At 34.1% G+C, this 19665-nt stretch overlaps 1 protein-coding gene across 1 annotated transcript in view; it reads right to left on the bottom strand.

Moving 5' to 3' along the window:
- The window catches only part of LOC128986546 (protein lethal(3)malignant blood neoplasm 1), a 36646-nt gene that overhangs the window by 7714 nt on the left and 9267 nt on the right, over positions 1-19665 (bottom strand). Inside the window, 1 exon segment of the mRNA XM_054406970.1 lies at positions 3411-3534. Coding sequence (XP_054262945.1) covers positions 3411-3534 — 124 coding nt within the window.

Here is a 19665-nt window from a genome sequence, read left to right as displayed (position 1 = left end):
CATTGCGCAGACGCTCCATTGAATTAGTGCAGCTGTCTCAGTAGGCCGAAACTGTAACGTTGCCACATTTCTCTCGTTGCGGCCTTGTATTAGGCGTGGCTATGAGAAGACTTATGTAGATTTGACTAACAATTTACTAAGTAGTTTATTAGGAGTAGATAATCAGTTAAACATTTGAAGTTGAAATTTTGATAGGCTTTTCTACTGTCATTAACTGATTTCTGTTGGGTACATTAACTTTTTTACCCGTTCAAAATATAAAGATCTTACTAAGCTGTAGCTAGTATAAGGCTAATCAACTAATAGTATCAAATCTATAGGAAAAAATAGAATACTTTTTGTGGAGGTTCATATAAGTATTTTCTATTCGAACAAAAACTTGGTTACAGCTTTTCTATTAAATTTATGCCATTACTTCAATACCGAAGTTTAACATCAATCATAGATTTTCGAGCAATCTTTGATTAAAATAGAAAAATACTCTTAATCCTAATTCGCGTTCATTTTTTTTAATTAAAAATGATGTTTGATAACAATAATAGACTGCAAGACTTTTTATGCACAACTGAGGAATAGTTTACTCAATAAACTTTATTATAATAAATGCATATCGTTCAATAAAATATATTTAAAATTTTGAAACATGGAGGCAGCTCGTACTGACAGCAAAGTAATATATCTAGGATGTGATGAATGCTCCACCCTATAGTCTGCACCCTTCTTCACTGTGTGGAGCAGCGAAAAAGGATTTTAAGTATTTTTCTATCAGGATAATTTAAATGTTAGCTTACTATCTGATCTTGGTAACAAAGCTACACAGGTCATCTCACTCCATTCTACACGCATCCTGCTTTTGCAGGTTTTACTCGCTGTCTTAGTGAAGCGGTTAAACAATATGCACAATTTATACAAACTAAACTAAAAAAAAATTGACTATTCATTTCGAGTTTAAATAAATAACTTAAACCATAAAATGTAAACCATATTAAAAATCTGAGTAAATATGTGACCAGAGACATGTTAAAAATATACATCAAAGTCGACTCGTAGGTGAGCGATGAATAATATGATTATTATTCATCGCTCACCTACGAGTCGACTTTGATGTATATTTTTAACATGTCTCTGGTCACATATTTACTCAGATTTTTAATATGGTTTACATTTTATGGTTTAAGTTATTTATTTAAACTCGAAATGAATAGTCAATTTTTTTTTAGTTTAGTTTGTATAAATTGTGCATATTGTTTAACCGCTTCACTAAGACAGCGAGTAAAACCTGCAAAAGCAGGATGCGTGTAGAATGGAGTGAGATGACCTGTGTAGCTTTGTTACCAAGATCAGATAGTAAGCTAACATTTAAATTATCCTGATAGAAAAATACTTAAAATCCTTTTTCGCTGCTCCACAAGGATGGCAAGTTAATAAGGAAGTATCATCTATAGTAATGTTAAATTTAAAAAAGAAGACCCGCTTAATCCATGATCAAAATTAGACAACTCTCAAAATAATATCTTCTCACAATATGTGTCTCTTGTCTTGACCTAGAGTAAGGTAATAATTACAACAGAGTATATCAACGGGGATTCCAAAACAAATCGAAGAAAAACATGAAAATTATAAGTTGCTAATGATGAAATACATAACTAACATAAAATTAATTAGGTATATAATTTATGGTGTTAGAAAACTCCTAAAAACAACACTAATCTATACCAAATGAGTAACGATGTTTGCCTTCAGAATTATATCAAGTTGTTCTACCATGATGATAAATGTATTAAAAGTATTCTCTACGGTAACTTTGAAACAACACTAAATCCAAGATTTGACATATTAAATATTTCCTTCTTGTAATGTATACACATTGACCTTGTTGAAAGCATAAATTGCAACAAAAACGAAAAATATTTGGCAATTTATTGCAAGCAAATGTCTGCAAGGGCTGAATACAGGTTTCGATTTCCTGAATGAAAATTAGGATCGCCCACTAGCAGGTGTGACCTCAGAACGTTACCTTTGACCTCTACCTCTGACCTCATCGTCCCACACGTACTGATAATGCTGATAAGATAATATCCCTTAAACCATTCACTTTGCGTAATCCGTAATGGGTTTATCTATTTATTTTTCGATTATCCATAAAATTAATTCGCGTTTAGGGCGTTTAGTGACTAGAATCCACAGTTGGTCAATGATTAAGTTAGGAAATTACCACGAGTACAGCATTAATGTATGAAACTTATATAATTACTTCATTGAAGCAGACAGCACAACGCAGCGTTTAAATTCGGTTTTATGATTTTGTGTAGATATCGTGATGTTGTATGTACAAAAAATAGTACACCGTTGTATGAACGAAAAATGTAAAGCAAACGTTTTACCATAGATAAAATGACCATAGATGGTTTACTGACAAACAATAATGAAGTCAGTTATATCACAACAGAAATAAAACAATCGTTTTAACAATCAACCAACAGCTGTTGCAAAAAAAATAAAATACGGAATATACAGCTGTGTAAAGTTGACGCCACGCAGTGTACGATAATCGGTTATGAAAGTCAACTTAAGCATTGATTATACTTATTCCCTTTCATTATCTCATCGTAGTGGCGTACACTTGGCAATGCTTCATTGTAATTGATTAAAACGGAATATAATAATTTGATAATTTTGTATAACTTAAGATTATTTCTATCTGGTAGTTAAGGAGTTGTTTTCCTCGCCTTAGAACCTGAAGTTATTGGTGGTTCAATCCCAGGCAGAGACAATCCTTGAACCAAATAGTAGTTTTCGTTACTAGTTCCTAAAATAGGTTTTTTCGGGACGATATCGTGTTTAACGAAAATTTGATTAAGTCACAAAAAAGCATTTTAGGACGAGTTACGAACAATATTTTTCATTACATTGTCATATATTATAGCAGAAAATACAAAATATAACCAAAACCGTTTGATTAAAAAGGAACAAGAAACAAACAAAGCTTGTGTATATATTGTTGAAGCATTTTAAAGGATCAGACCAGCTGATTTGTTTTTGAGATAAGCTTTGACATAACAATATGATTCGAGTCCGTACAATTTTACGGACTAGTCCGCAAAAAGCTATCTTTTGGGACTCAAAACGATCCGTAAGACAGCTGTTTTTGAGACAGTGTAATAAAAAACAATTTATCATTGGGGTACTTATCAATGCTGGTTTTGAACAAAAGTTTACGTTAGTTACAATATCTTTAAACGTGTCCTCAACACTTTTAACATTGCTAAAAGCTTTAAAACACAATTTAAATGGACCAGGAACCGCAACCAATTAAATCCAACGTCCCTGTGACCTCCAGACACCTTAACTCTATACATTGTATTTAACATATTCCAATAAACAGTAAACTTGTTGGTTTATCTCCTGACCCTTCTCCTCCGAGCGGTGTTGGTATCCTTCGATGGCGAACGCGAACTTGTAGGGTCGCTTCTCGTCCTCGTCTGTTTGTCCTCGGCACAACACAAGGATCCACAGCAGCGCCCATCTTCGCATCTGAAACACCACAGAACCAATTACTAGGACTTTGAAAGTTTTTATCGATATTTTGAAAATTGTCAATGCCACTACCACTATATAATTTGTATGTAACAGCAAACCATAGAGGTTTTGTGTTACGTCTCAGTTCTGACCTTACCCAACCTAACCCAACCCAAACTATCTACCCCAACCTAACCCTGAGTAGGAATTTTAGATACTTACAACATTATTTCCACATATATGCCATGAAACTAATATTTTAAAATCTAATTTAGTAACGCTCCACTATTTTGGTGTGTTGTATTAGGTTCTGGAAAATGTTTGGTTGAGGTTAGGTTGGTTTACAAATCAATTACTACCACCATTGACTATTGGATACTGAAGCTACCACTTAATAACTTCGCTATCACTTCGATGTACTTTATGTACTTATTTTAAACTTAAAATGAATAGTGGTAGGTTTAGAATTGAGTGAGTTAGCCTATGTAGCTTTGTTACTAAGATAAGATTTTTTTTGCAAAACCCATTTATCTCAAACATATTGATCAAGGACACCTGGATTCAGTGTTGAAAAATCAAAAAGCTGCCGACTTTCTCTAAGGAATTGCCAACAATTTTGTTGTTAGGCAAGCACCGTTACCACTCAATTGCCCAGCTAGAGGAAGGCTATGTTGCGTTGGTCGGGAATAAGTTGTATTCGGTTAGGTTAGGTTACGTTGAATATCACTATGCCACTTTATTACTTCTTGCTTGTTGTTCCATGATCACAGGCTGGACAAAGTACCTTTTGTAAAAAAATGCACGTTTCCTTTATTATAATCGCTTGTATTCGTTAAAAATGTATTATTGATCATAATTGCCCATATTCTGTCTAGACAGCCACCAATGATGAAATTTACCCAAATAAACTGGGGTACACAAAATTTTAAACGATCTATGTAACAGTTACCGTACAATCGTGTAACTGAAACTGTTTTATTTAGAAAATATAAATAAAATTAGAAGCTTCAACATTTAAAGTTTAGAAGTTTATTTACAATTCCATTCAAGACTGAGACATAAACATGACTAATATTGTTTACCTCCAACTAACATACGATACATTTAACATATGATAATATGTGAATATAGCATTATAATACATCTTTCCCCTTTAAAAAAAACAGCAAACAAATTTGAAAGAATTAACTAAAAACAATAACCAACCAAACTTTTCCCCTCTTTTAAGACCATTATATTGTATTCTGAAATCTTGATGGTAGCTTGATTTCCCTACGAGGTCTTAGTTGTACTGGCTCGTCTTGCCTTGGAACTGACTGGGAATTGTTTTGTTGAGTGAGTGATGGTTTCAGATGGCGGCGATTTCTTCTTAATGTAGCCCCGTTATCACCTTCTACCCAGTAACTTCTTGGAGTTGGTCCTTGGTTAACAACCTTTCCTTGCTCCCACCTTCCTTCATTTCTGAAGACAACTCTTTCGTTATTTCTTACAACCCTTAAGTCTTTGGCTGACCGATCATAATATTTTTTCTGCAGCTGTTGTCTTGTATTTAACCTGAAGTTTGGTTTCATTGTGCTCTACAATAGTCCTACATTGATCCTTGCTACTCTCTACAATCATACAGAAATCAATAGCTTTTTTCAAGTCAAGTTTTGTATCTCTTAATAGACGCTCTTGAGTACTTTTATCTCTTATACCTAAGACAATTCTATCTCTAATCATATTGTCAGGTTCAAGAAACTCGCATGATTTAGCTGCTATTTTTAACTGCATAACAAACTTACTGAAGTCTTGACCTTCTTCCTGCTTCAATCTATAGAATTTAAACCGCTCAAAAATGACATTTTTCAGAGGACAACAGTAAGATTCAAACTTATCAAGTACGCAATCAAAACTATCTTTGTCATTATCTTCAAATTTAAAAGTATTATATACATCTAGGCCATCATCGCCTAACAGATTAAGCAGCTGCGCAATCTTAATTTCATCCTTAAGTTTCTTACCATGACTAGTAGCTATTAAGTACAGTTCAAACTTCTGACGAAATCTTTTCCAATTTTCACTCACATTTCCTTCAAAACTCATAGGTTCAGGCAACCTAAACAATCCAGATACTTCCATTATTTCTTCTAGGTTTCAAAATACACCTGACACCATGTTTTATTTAGAAAATATAAATAAAATTAGAAGCTTCAACATTTAAAGTTTAGAAGTTTATTTACAATTCCATTCAAGACTGAGACATAAACATGACTAATATTGTTTACCTCCAACTAACATACGATACATTTAACATATGATAATATGTGAATATAACATTATAATACAGAAACTGTTATCAAATACGTGACGAATACAACAGGTGAGTCTTGTCGTGACTCGAGTATTAATAAATTCCAATCACAGATGGAGGAAAAGTTGTAGTACCAATACATTAAAAGTCTAAACAATATAACTAACGGTTCCAATCGAGTAACTGAAACTGTTATCAAAGGCGTGGATTGTATAACAGTTGGCAAGGGCGGTCCCAGGGGGGGGGGTCAGGGGGGTCATGACCCCCCCCAAAATATTTTTTATATATATAAACTATTATACCAGGGGAACTTTAATAATTTTTATTGCAAATCGTTCTGCCAAATTGAAATTAATTGTTGTCTTTACACTTGTGGTGAATGTAAGGACTAATTACAAACTCTAACCTAAAACTCATTGTTCGAGTCTGACTGTTTTTTTGTATATTATGAAAAGTAGGGAAGATTGGCAGACGACGGTACGCTTTCAGCCATATACAGCAACGGCAGTGCCCGATGCTGAGACATTCAACGTTCGGCCGCATTCTTCTTCTTATTTAATTTTTTCGGCATGTTATCATTCATTTTAACTTAAATGATTGAAAACTTGAATTGGGTTTGGGTATTGGATAAAGAAAAGAAGTTGTATCAATAGTCAAAGCTTGAAAGGTAGTTGAAGATTAATTTATCTGTATTGAGCGTTAGGAATTTGTAATTACAGTAATGTAATTCAATGATTACCGTAGCAAATTTCAAAACTTTCAATATTAAATAGTATTCATATTTAGAGCACCTGATATCATATTTAAGAATACCACAACCCAATTGGCATGTTGCTAGCCATAAAACAACAACAAAATGGTAGTGTCTCAGACTTAGATGTGGAAGGGACAGATTTAATTCCCAGCAAAACTACAAAATCGTTGCACAAAAACTTTATTCTCACGTTGACCCCTTGTAAAATGCCACTGGCATTGGCGTAGAAAAAATGAGAACACTGAGAACCAATTCTCCAGGAGGTACCAGTACCAGTGACGGGACGCCGACAGCAACGTTAGTTGGTTAGTGTACTTTGTGTAGGTTAACTGTTGCTTACTGGGCAGGTATAATGTAGTAGTTTTGGGTTCAAGTTCTTAAACACTTCTTAGATAAAATAAGTTCTCTGGTTCGAAATCTTGGTCTGATTTTGGACATTTTCCGTTTAGCATGCACATTGGCACCAGTTGAAAGCATGGTGGAAGGAAATTACATCTACCATGAGTTGAAAGGGTGTTTTCGTAAATCAATAATGCTTGAATGTGTTGTAATGTTGCGGTATTCCTTTGATCTTAAAACCCCAAGTCTCAATAATGCAAAAACATGACATTATACAGGTTTATTTTTAGACATTTCTTTGACCTTTAAATAAACTGGGAAGCTTGAACACATTAAACTAGGCCCTCAAAATAGCTTCAAAACCACTCGTTTTAGCACGTTATTTCCAAATTTTTCCCCGGGGGGGAACCCCCGGACCCCCCTCCTTTGCTGGGGGGTATTCCATACCCCCCAGGCCCCCCGGTGACCCCCCCCAAAATATATGTCTAGGACCGCCCTTGACAGTTGGGCACAACCGTTGGATACAACAGGTGAGTCTGGTCGTGACTCAAGTAGTAATAAATCCCAATTACAGATGGAGACAACATTGTAGTACCCATGTATTAAAAATCTGATCGATATAATTTACCAGGCCTTAGGTAACCGTTCCAATTGTGTAACTGAAACTGTTATCAAATGCGTGACGGATACAACAGGTGAGTCTTGTCGTGACTAAAGTAGTAATAAATCCCAATCACAGATGGAGACAACTGTAGAATGTCAAGTTCATGTCGTTTCCTCACGATATTACAATACAAAGGCTTCCTGAAGCCGCTTCTGATGCAGTGAAAGGAATCCATTTGCTTATTTCACCTCGGATGCTACTTCAAGTGACATTATTCCTTGGTGACCTTGAGGAAATGTATATGATGATCTCAGTCAATTAGGGAGTTAATTATTTAAATGGTTGTATAGTTACAAAAGGTCAGGTGTTGAAAATGTTCGAGACGCTTTGATTTCAGTAAATCCGTGTTGGATATGATTTTTAGGTTGGTAAAATATTTCATGATTTGAACACGGAAGTTTCATTAGGGAAAAGTCACTAAATTTTGTCCTATGCAAACTCCTATTAAGTAAGCTAACCTAACCTAACCTAGCTTAATATCGTAACATACCCTAACCTGACTTGGCCTAACTTATGGCAAGTTTTAACAGTGGCGGCTTTCTTCTTGAAAAAAAAAACACATTGAATAAAACTAATATTTCCCATCAACTTGGATTACTTAATGATAAAGTAACAAATACTACCCTACCACATGGATACAATGTGTGTAACGACTCTATGAATTGTTATGAATTGTGTAGGTCAGATTGACAGAACCCCCGTGACGTCAGTAAACAATTGCGTAAGAACGCCTCCGCTTCGCCCACTCAAACGATTGATTGTTGGTCAAATCTTCGTCTGACCAATGACACATTTCAACATTTAACTTTGTTTATTCTATACTTTTTAATATCCTATGTATACGAGCTATGTCTATTTCTCTGTCTGTCTTAATATAGATCTTGAAATCCAGCGGAAGGATTTTGACTAAATTTTGGAATTAGGGACTTCTAGCCTTAAAAACGAGATTGGCGGCAGGCACTACATCAAGAAAATTCGTATTTCATTACAAAACTCATTTGATAATTTTAAAATATAACATTGGGCATGGGTTGCTAAGTGACTATGTTGGTTGAGTTGAGCATAATGACAAGGGGAAAGTAAACAAAAGATTTGTGCTGTGTAACATGTCTTTATAACAAGCCATCCACAGTATACTAGCAAACTACATTATAGTACAAAGGGAAAAATGTCGGTTGTAACTAATGAGCAAATATTACACAGAAGATTATTCGATATAGGGGAAAATAGAGTAAGTGTTGATGAGTGTTTCGTGTTGGTGACGTTTGATTGCACTGGCGTACACTTAATGTTTCACTCTTATTTAAGGGTAGGTTTTACAATTGGTATGCACTCTTTTGTATAGTTTACATAATTTGGACAGCAGTATGGCTGTATTCAGGAAAATGTCCATCATAATAAATTGAAATTCCACTGAAACTTAAATAATAAATGCCAAAATCAGTTGTACATAAAGCACGAGTTTCCTTCATATTGCTTTTACAATCGATAAAACTATATCACCGAGCCATGGCTCGGTCCGCCAGTAGTTAACTATTTAATCGCAATCGTGCAATGATGAATTATTTTGCAACAAATATTTATGTCAATATTTAAAGACTTTTTCACTCAATGTGTCGTACGATAAAAGGCCTATGTTTTTACTTGAGGTTTGTGTAAACGCCCTATAGTATTTGAAAATTTGTTCTTGATTTTTGAGTCAAGTATCAGGTGATGATCGATGTGACTAGGCCATTGTAACAAAATATAAATCAGATATACATGTTTTATATATTTACCGTCTTGTAGATCCTACTAATAATATTATAAATGAGAAAGTTTGGATGTATAGATGTATGGATGTATGGATGTATGTTTGTGACAAGTGAACGCGAAAAATACTGGTCGGATTGGGCTGAAATTTTGCATGATGATAGCTCACATTCCCGATTAACATATAGGCATATTCTTATTTCAAAAATCCTTTCGGGCTCCGCCCCAGTGGCTCTGGAGTTTCCCATGTTAACCTTATGAGAAATGGAATTATTGAATCTTAACAGCTGTTTCAATTAAACAAGTTGGTTCTGTTCTATGATGTTCAATCAGCATTAAAGTTACAAGGATTACCAACAGGGTGCAGCACTATTATTTCTTTTACATTTATGACAACAGCTAATTTGCAACCAAAAGGTGAGTGAGCGTAGCGAACGAACTTCAACCTGGAGGCGAGTTAGCGTAGCGAACGAGCTAACCGGAAGGCAAGTGAGCGCAGCGAACGAGCTCCAACCTAAAGGTGAGTGAGCGTAGCGAACAAACTTCAACCAGGACGTGATTGAGCCATGCGAACGAGATAATCTTGAAAATTAAGAAGTTAAACGGGGCAAAGCCCGCGGGTTACAGCTAGTCCTACTAATATTATAAATGAGAAAGTTTGGATGTATAGATGTATGGATGTATGGATGTATGTTTGTGACAAGTGAACGCGAAAAATACTGGTCGGATTGGGCTGAAATTTTGCATGATGATAGCTCACATTCCCGATTAACATATAGGCATATTCTTATTTCAAAAATCCTTTCGGGCTCCGCCCCAGTGGCTCTGGAGTTTCCCATGTTAACCTTATGAGAAATGGAATTATTGAATCTTAACAGCTGTTTCAATTAAACAAGTTGGTTCTGTTCTATGATGTTCAATCAGCATTAAAGTTACAAGGATTACCAACAGGGTGCAGCACTATTATTTCTTTTACATTTATGACAACAGCTAATTTGCAACCAAAAGGTGAGTGAGCGTAGCGAACGAACTTCAACCTGGAGGCGAGTTAGCGTAGCGAACGAGCTAACCGGAAGGCAAGTGAGCGCAGCGAACGAGCTCCAACCTAAAGGTGAGTGAGCGTAGCGAACAAACTTCAACCAGGACGTGATTGAGCCATGCGAACGAGATAATCTTGAAAATTAAGAAGTTAAACGGGGCAAAGCCCGCGGGTTACAGCTAGTCCTACTAATATTATAAATGAGAAAGTTTGGATGTATAGATGTATGGATGTATGGATGTATGTTTGTGACAAGTGAACGCGAAAAATACTGGTCGGATTGGGCTGAAATTTTGCATGATGATAGCTCACATTCCCGATTAACATATAGGCATATTCTTATTTCAAAAATCCTTTCGGGCTCCGCCCCAGTGGCTCTGGAGTTTCCCATGTTAACCTTATGAGAAATGGAATTATTGAATCTTAACAGCTGTTTCAATTAAACAAGTTGGTTCTGTTCTATGATGTTCAATCAGCATTAAAGTTACAAGGATTACCAACAGGGTGCAGCACTATTATTTCTTTTACATTTATGACAACAGCTAATTTGCAACCAAAAGGTGAGTGAGCGTAGCGAACGAACTTCAACCTGGAGGCGAGTTAGCGTAGCGAACGAGCTAACCGGAAGGCAAGTGAGCGCAGCGAACGAGCTCCAACCTAAAGGTGAGTGAGCGTAGCGAACAAACTTCAACCAGGACGTGATTGAGCCATGCGAACGAGATAATCTTGAAAATTAAGAAGTTAAACGGGGCAAAGCCCGCGGGTTACAGCTAGTAATCAATAAACATAATCATCATGAACATAAACTAACGACACTTTCCCGAAAGTAAACATGTTTTATTACGATTCAAATGGAATTGTCAAAAAAACCTAAACCAGCTGTTACGGATACTAATATAGACATTCCGGGCAGTGACGTCATTTGTTTATGTTTATGAGACATACCGTATCTGTTCTTACATTCGTGCATTCGTGGTATAGGTATCGAAAACTACTTGAAGATTACGTATAATAAACGTACGTAGTAATTTGACGGGTACAAATTTGTTTTGTGTAGCTTCAAACGAATAGAAAATCTTTCTCAATTCCAATTGCAAATCGTCACACAATATTTAACGGAAAACTCAGTGAGTTGTGTACTGTACGTAACATTTTTAATATCCTTTGGGGCATTTGTACCAGATTACACTAATATAAAATCATCAGTGTCACATACTGGCCGGTGTATGTAATAATCATGTACAGTTGTTTCACAAGATAAAATATAGCACCTCTTGGCCGGTTCCCCAAAAATTTATTGATCTTAAAAGTATACACACAAGCCTTCCAACAATGCCTACATTTACACGTCCTAATTTAATTAAAAACTTTACAGTAATTATTTTCCTAAAATTAATTACCGTATTGTTGAAACGACTCGTATTTCTATAATTATCACCAATTTAACCCATTATACAAAACAAAACCCACATAAACATTACAACCTTCAAACCGTTGGTCAGTTACCATGACATTAATGACGCCACTGCCCGTGAGGCTAAAATAAATTTCGACCAACAGAATTCCAAAGGTCCTGACCCTATGGTTAATTGGTAAGGCATCGATTATGAATCGGCTGTGTTAACATATGTTTCGTCACAGCTGATCGCACGATATTTCAACAGCTGATGGGAAATGTTCGCGGTATGCGGATGAGTACAAGATACAAGTTTCTGTGTATAGCATCGCACCAGTCTCACGAACACTGTATATTATACGTTCTTAACGGCCACTATTGACCCTTGACAGATAAATTATCATTATTGGTACAGGAATTGCGATTACCACTGATTTGCCTTTCACACACTATATTGCTTATGACACTATATTGCTTCATCTAAAATATGTGTAAAACTAAAAATATTTTATTAGAGCAAGTCTTTTTTATCTTTCTTGGTGGAGTAGGGGAGTCGATAAAGTAAGAAAACTTCAGGCTAGTCCTAGATTGTTGGTGCATTATCACATAGATGTAAATCCATTAGTAATTGGAATGATTTGAACCGCGGACCCCGGGCACCGAAACCCTGCGCTCTACTGCTAGACCAGCATGCTGTCTCGAAGTACCATGTAGTACTGATAACGATATAGCAAAATGTGAACACTCAAAAAAATTAAATTTGTGCTAAAACTCTAATCACTTTCCCCAATTTATCATTCGTTTCTACGATTGTTGCTGATTTTGAATCACTAAACAGTTCCCTGTAGGGAAGTTCTACGCGTGATGTTCATACCAAACGGATAACTTCGGGCTATCGCTGGTTTTGTCTATTTAAATGCAAATCTCAACTGCTATTACCATAACTGTGAGACCTCAAAATATTTGAGAATATAATATTACAAACTAAATCCTCTTATGCGGATAATCCTTTAATCGAATCGTTTTCACCGATATTCTGTTTAACATAAATTATTCAATGTTGAATTCAAAGTGTTTTTGATTTTAATAAGTTATGTTGCTTGTATTATTATTTAAGTAGGCACAATCCCTGTGTCGTAGCCTACTGTATGTAGAAAATGGATGGACCAAATATAGTCCCGTGTATTTATAATTCTTTTGGATTAGCTAAATACAAATTTAATGGGAGTAAATTTCTGGTTTACTAAGATTGCGTTCTATTTTCACTATTCGTTTCTCGATATGTAATCGTCTTTACTACTGATATTATTTAAACTAATCTTAAAAATAGTGTATTACAGTTTGATATTACAACCGACGAGTAGAGAGCAAATTTAAAAATCTACTTTCAAATTAAAATGAAACATTTAGTCGACACCAGCACAAACACAACTAAGATAGCCTTAGATAAACTAACTAAGATAAAATCAAAATTTAAGATTTCGACAATGAGTGAGGGGTAAACTAGCTCTGTTCAAAGTAATTATTAAAGGGGAAGAATCGTTATGAGAATAGGCTACCTGAAAGAATACACTTTTGAAATAACCTATAATTTATATTGAAAATGAAAGCATCGAGTGAATAGGACTTGAATGAGGATCTAAAATGGCAAGTTTTCCAAGTATTCATAGTTGTCAAAATGTTAACTGTAAAAAGTTGAGTATTAACGCATTAAATACAGCTAAAAATGTGTAATGAATAAAGAAGCTGAAGATGTATTGCAAACCCAGGACCTCTCTAAATCGTGAAAGTATCTTAGTAGGCTAATGGTTTAAAAAAAAGCATAAAACATCATCAATGCACCACCGTAGTCAAAAAAATATTTTATTCACTTCACACATCACAAAAATTGATTGTGATCAAACAAGCCTTTTCAATTCAATCACTGGAGACGAGATAAATGGATGTAAATTAATTTAGATCATATGCAGAGTTGAAGAGAGCAAAGAAAAAAAGTTAAGCGGACAGTGGGCATGTGGAATAAATATGAATTGCTAAAGAAGACCTTATATCTGCAAACATAGGAAGGAATCAGGGGTTTAATTTATATTTAAAATATATTTTAACCACCAATTCCACACAATTTCATCTTGTGTATTTATTTACGACTGATATAGTGTAATTTATTGTTGTTAGCAAATTTAACGACTATATATTTTATTAATTAAAGTTAAGTTTTCTATTATTTAGCTTCTTATAATTTTGGCCAATAATGTTGAGTAAGCTATTTGGCACTGATTCGTATTATCATAGCAAAAAATAATTAAATATAGACCGTCAGCTGTGCTGCGGTTAGCATAGGTCCTGGCGCACACCGCTGGGAGTGCCATGTAGTTACGGCACACGCTACGTAACTACACTGCGCTCCCAGCAGTGTGCGCCAGAACCTATAGTAACCATGGTAACCACAGCGCGGCTGACAGTCTAATTATTTTTTTCTATTGTATTATTGACTTTAAATACTACTGTAGACATCTAATCTATATGGACCAGCTGTAGGCAATTCTTCATTAATTTGTTCATTGTTGAATGGTCTGCAAAGGAGAGTGTTGCTGTAAAGATTTTCTCCTTTTTTTACTCTATGATACTCTTCACTTTGGATTGGTTAAATAGTAGGTGTATTTTAATTTAAATTATAATTTAACACGCATCTGGGGTCCATTAATTCAATAAACTTGCGTCCTGCGCATTCTCATATCCGCGATGTGAAGTAATATAAGTAAACTTTTACTAAATGTTAAATAATTTAATTGCATCATTTCTGTATGAAAAGGATTGTTCAAATACGCAGAAAGTTAGGCGTAAACATTTACCAAGTCTATGTTTCCTAAGTTTGTGAGGAGTAAGTAGACAAATCCAGGCGATAAATTTAAATATTGCCTACAGGTTTAACCTAAGGTTAACTGAGTAGCTTAAATACTCTTTTGTAAATATAATCACGAATAACAGACTACAAGATGTAATTGATTTCCATTCAAAGACAATATGTAAATAAGATCATGTTCTCACTGATATCAAGACTAAGGCTGTGTTTCGTCTCATTTGAATGGCTTTGTAGTCATTCCCAATGAGTCAACCTGAAACCTACTAAGGAATATATCTACGTTACACGCTTTATTCTTGTTAATTTACCTTATTGAATTTTATAATTTTTATTGACAATTACTTGGGGCTAAAATTTTAGACATTGTTTAACTTGTTTAACATGACGTGACAACCCTAATTTTCTACGACGTATTTCCATATAAAAAGTGACTACAATTTCTAAAAATGTTAATAAATATAAAATATGATAATCTAAAAATTAAAATAATATTATAAATAACTTAAGAGGTGAATAAAAAATGTATATTTAAAAATATTTATATTAAAAATTCTCATAAGTAGTTATGAAACGAATTATTTTTTAGATTTCAAAATTTATCTCGTAATTTTCTTAATAGTTTCATTTTTGTGAAGATTTAATGTTTTAAAGTTCGTATTTCTAAATAAATACGTAGCAATCGATTAAAATCAAGGTACCAAATCAAGGGGGCAAGGAAAGCTATGAAATTTCTTTAGGAGAACCTTCAACACTCTTTAATAACTTCCGGTGGTCACATCTTTAGACATATCACTAAAACATATGTCAATCCAAGCCCAATTTCAAGGTCAAGGTAACTGAAGGAGTTCCTCATCCAAACAGCTGGCATGACGTCATCTGAAAGTGCCTATAGTCAATATATCATCACATGTCACAACAAAGATTCATTACTTTACTTGCTAACAGAATTTGAAGGATTTTAATATAGCTTTTAGCAGCGGTGTACACCGGTTAAGAAATTTCCATAAGATATCTAGAGATTGAGCTAGAGATTGATACATAATGATAGTTTAGGTAAAGACTATGTTAAAAAATCTAGCTGTTCGTTTTTTAAGTTAGTTTACAAAATAGTAGCCTAAATTTGAATGTTAGAAGTTTCTAATATCGTTTTTCTACAGTCACCCGACAAAGTGTGCTTCCAAGCACAGATTATAGCACGAATACTAGAAAAATACCGGTATGGGTCATAAACATAAACAAATGGCGTTGTTGGCCCAAATCCTATACTAATAGCATTGAACATAATGTTTTGGCAGTTCCATTTAAGCAATATTAAATAATGTTTATTTTCGGGCCAAAAACGTCATTTGTTTATGTTTATGGTACATACCGGTATTTTTCTAGTAATCGTGGATTATAGTACAGAAAGCCTTACTTTGGCGCACACCAGTATTTCATTTTTTTCATTTTCATTTCAATATCTTTATTCAACAATTGTACATTGTACATCGAATAGTGTCAGATTCCTAACCTAGTAAATAAAGTTATAAGCTAAAATTACAATTAATATAATACTAAGAAACTAAAAATAAAATCAGGTTAATTGGGGAAACACCTCTTTAATGGAGTAGGGAGCGATTTCTATGAGATAATTTTTTAATTTGTTTTTAAATTTGATTGTGTTGCCAATGGGTTTTAAATGATTTGGAAGAAACCGTAAAAATCTTCTTCCGGCACAGGTGGGCTTTTTATTTGAAAATAAAAGATGGTTGCGACTATTTTCTCTTAGGGCTTTTCCTCTTGTATTGTAGCATAATTGTGCGTTATCTGATATACTTTCTTTCGCTAAGAGAGCAGTTTCAAAAATGTATTGGGCAAACACAGTTAATATTTTAAAATTTTTGAAATGAATTTTAACACATTCATCATTTTTTAGTCCCATCATTGTTCTTAATGCCCTTTGCTGTAATTTTAAGATTCGATTAAGATTTTTCTTAGTTGTAGCTCCATATAAAGATATACCGTATGAAATGTGGCTATGGACAAGAGAATGATATATTGTTTTCATAGTATTGATATTACATAGATATGACATCTTTTTCAAAGCAAATATCCCTGAATTTATCTTTGAGCAAACATGATCGACGTGGTCCTGCCAGGATAGATGTTTATCAACTTTTAAACCTAAAAAATCTATTTTTTCAACTTGTTTGATTTCATCGGAATCCAAAATAATCAACGGTTCTATTTTGTTTTTACATTGCTTAGTTGAAAATGATATAAAATTAGTTTTACTTTTGTATATTTTGAGATTGTTGGATAGTAAGTAATTTTTAATATTTGCAAGTTCTATAAAGGTATCTATTTCGATATGTTCTACTGTTTTTCCTGTAATTTTTAGGTTAATGTCATCAGCATATAAACACATATTTCCACAAGGTACACACGATTGAACATTTGGAATCTTATCAATGTAGCAAAGGAATAAAACAGGGCCTAGTATTGAACCCTGAGGGACACCAAAGTGATTAAGTTTTATTTCTGATCTGTTCTTTACCAGCCAATTATTTTTATTAGACATGATTTCAACGTATTGCTTTCTTTCCGATAAATATGATTTGAACCACGCCAAAATGTGACCTCTTACTCCCATATCTTCTAGTTTGAGTATTAGAGTTTGGTGACATACCCTATCAAAAGCCTTCGTAAGGTCCATTGATATTCCTATAACATTTTCGTGGCTATCAATTGAATTTATTATACTCTCAAAAAAACTTGAAGCAGATGTAATTGTTGATCTGCCTGAGCGAAAACCATGTTGGCCACTAAATAGAAGGTTGTTATTTTCTATAAAAGACACTAGCCTAATTTTCATTGCCTTTTCAAATAATTTTGAAATAACTGGCAAAAGTGATATTGGTCGATAGTTTTCTAAGCACTGAGGGTCCCCCTTTTTGAAAATAGGCACAACCTTAGCAACTTTTAATAATTTTGGAAAATGACCGGATATAAAAGATGAATTAATTAAATGAGTAAAAATTGGAACTAGTTCTTGTTTTGTATATTTTATTACTTTAACGGGAATTTCGTCGTGCCCACGTGAAGGTTTGTTACTTAAAGAGTTTATCAGTTTTTCTACTTCCTCACATGAAACAGGTTCACATCGAAATAATGTTTTAGATTTGACACAATTTGTTAGTACTGGCTGGTGATTATCTAACAACTTATTACAGTTTACAGAACCATTCTTTCCAGATAAACTTACAAAGTAGTCATTTAGTACATTAGATATTGCCCTGGGATCTGCAATAGTTGTTCCTTTGTACGCAATGGTCATGTCATTCACTAAGTTATTTTCTTTGTTACCTACTTCTTTATTTATAATTTTCCAGGTTGTTTTCATAACATTATCCGAGTTATTTATTTTTTTATCGTAGTGTAATCTTTTAGTTTTTTTTGCCGATTTTTTAAAAGTCTTCATTTTTGTTTTACAGAGGTTAGACAAGTTTTCGTCTTTTAATAATCTAGCTAATTTTGATGATTCCACGATTTCGTTGAATTCCTCCTTTAATGAATAAGTATACCACTCTTTACTGTTAGTTTTTTTCTTTATTACTTGTTTTGGAAATGCTGTGATAAAATGTGATTTGAAAATTTTATAAAATGTTTCGTATTTTTGTTCACAGTTTGCATTAAAAACTTCAAACCAGGACTCGTATTCGTATTCGTATTGGTCGTATTCCAACCAAACGACACAAAACAGCGTGCTTTTGAACATTTATCTCGTGTGCAGCAAAGTGCCACTTCACCCACTAGTTACACAAATAGCTATTGTTTCCCATCTCAGATGTTGACCAATTTACTACATGAATCAAATGTTTACACAAATTCGTTCCCAATATATTGTTTCTTAATAGACTGATGACCAGACAAAGATAATCTGTGGAAACCATGTTCGTTAAAGTATATCATTAGTATAGTACGCATTTAGTATATGGTAAAGTATGATCAGAAGTATTTGCAAAGGAGTGATTTACTCATAAATATGAGTTTTAATACTAATAATTTTAAATATTAAACATGCTATAGCATGTTTAATATTTAAAATTATTGACTATTGACTATTGAATTATTAACTATTGACCATTTATACAAGTAGGCCTACAATTCAAGGTCTACAAATAATGCACCCTATCTTGATTTAACGTTTGAGTTCAAAAATACATGTCGTTGTTTAATTATTGATATACAAGCCTCTACAGTAATTCCTTAAAATATACATTTTAAAATATGAAGTACATTGAAAGATATGTAAAACTTACGTCCTTACCGAAGCTAGATATGTTTATAGACATATAATGTACGTAAAATGTATGACTAATTCAATTTTGAGGTGTTGCCTTCTGGATTACTTTAAAATTACCATACAAAGAGTTAAAATACTTGGTCGTCTGGATAGCAACCGGTTTTGACACACATAAGTTGTCATTGTTAAGTCTTAAGATTATCCTAGGAGGTCGTCAGAATCTCTTCAAAACAAGTGTAACAAAAATACAAATGTTTAAACCAGTAGTTCGGACTTATACCCTGAACCCACATCCGGGGCAGTTAATAGTATACCCTAGTCATGCAGTGTTTTTCGAAAAAAAATTATGTTCATTTTTTACTCCATGTTTTGAGGACTTGCTGACGACCTCCTAGGACCTTCGAGTATATTAGAGGTGGCTATGGTATAAGGCGTGACAATGGCACCCCAAGTGTCGAAACCGGTTACCATTCAGAGGACTAAAGGCCTACTTGCCAACCAAGTGTTTAACCTCTTATACAGGTGTAGAATGGAAATGTGAAATGTGTTCTATTTCATCAGTGGAGACTTCCCCTTATGCTAACATCACGAATTGTCAGATAGGTTATGTGTGTAAAAGTTAGTAGTTTATCTAGATGGTATAACTATAATCAATTCTGTGTTTCCCCAAATGACATGAATGGCCAGATAGGTTTGGTTAGTACATCGATGAGTTAGTAAAGTAGTTCGCCGTACTATTTGATCATTCAGTGAAGATTTCC

The sequence above is a fragment of the Macrosteles quadrilineatus genome, unplaced genomic scaffold (assembly GCF_028750875.1).
Source record: "Macrosteles quadrilineatus isolate MER2022 unplaced genomic scaffold, UCM_ALF_1.0 Scaffold_2__2_contigs__length_208266976, whole genome shotgun sequence".
NCBI classification, from domain to species: domain Eukaryota; kingdom Metazoa; phylum Arthropoda; class Insecta; order Hemiptera; family Cicadellidae; genus Macrosteles; species Macrosteles quadrilineatus.
This window is presented reverse-complemented; position numbering and strand designations above follow the sequence as displayed.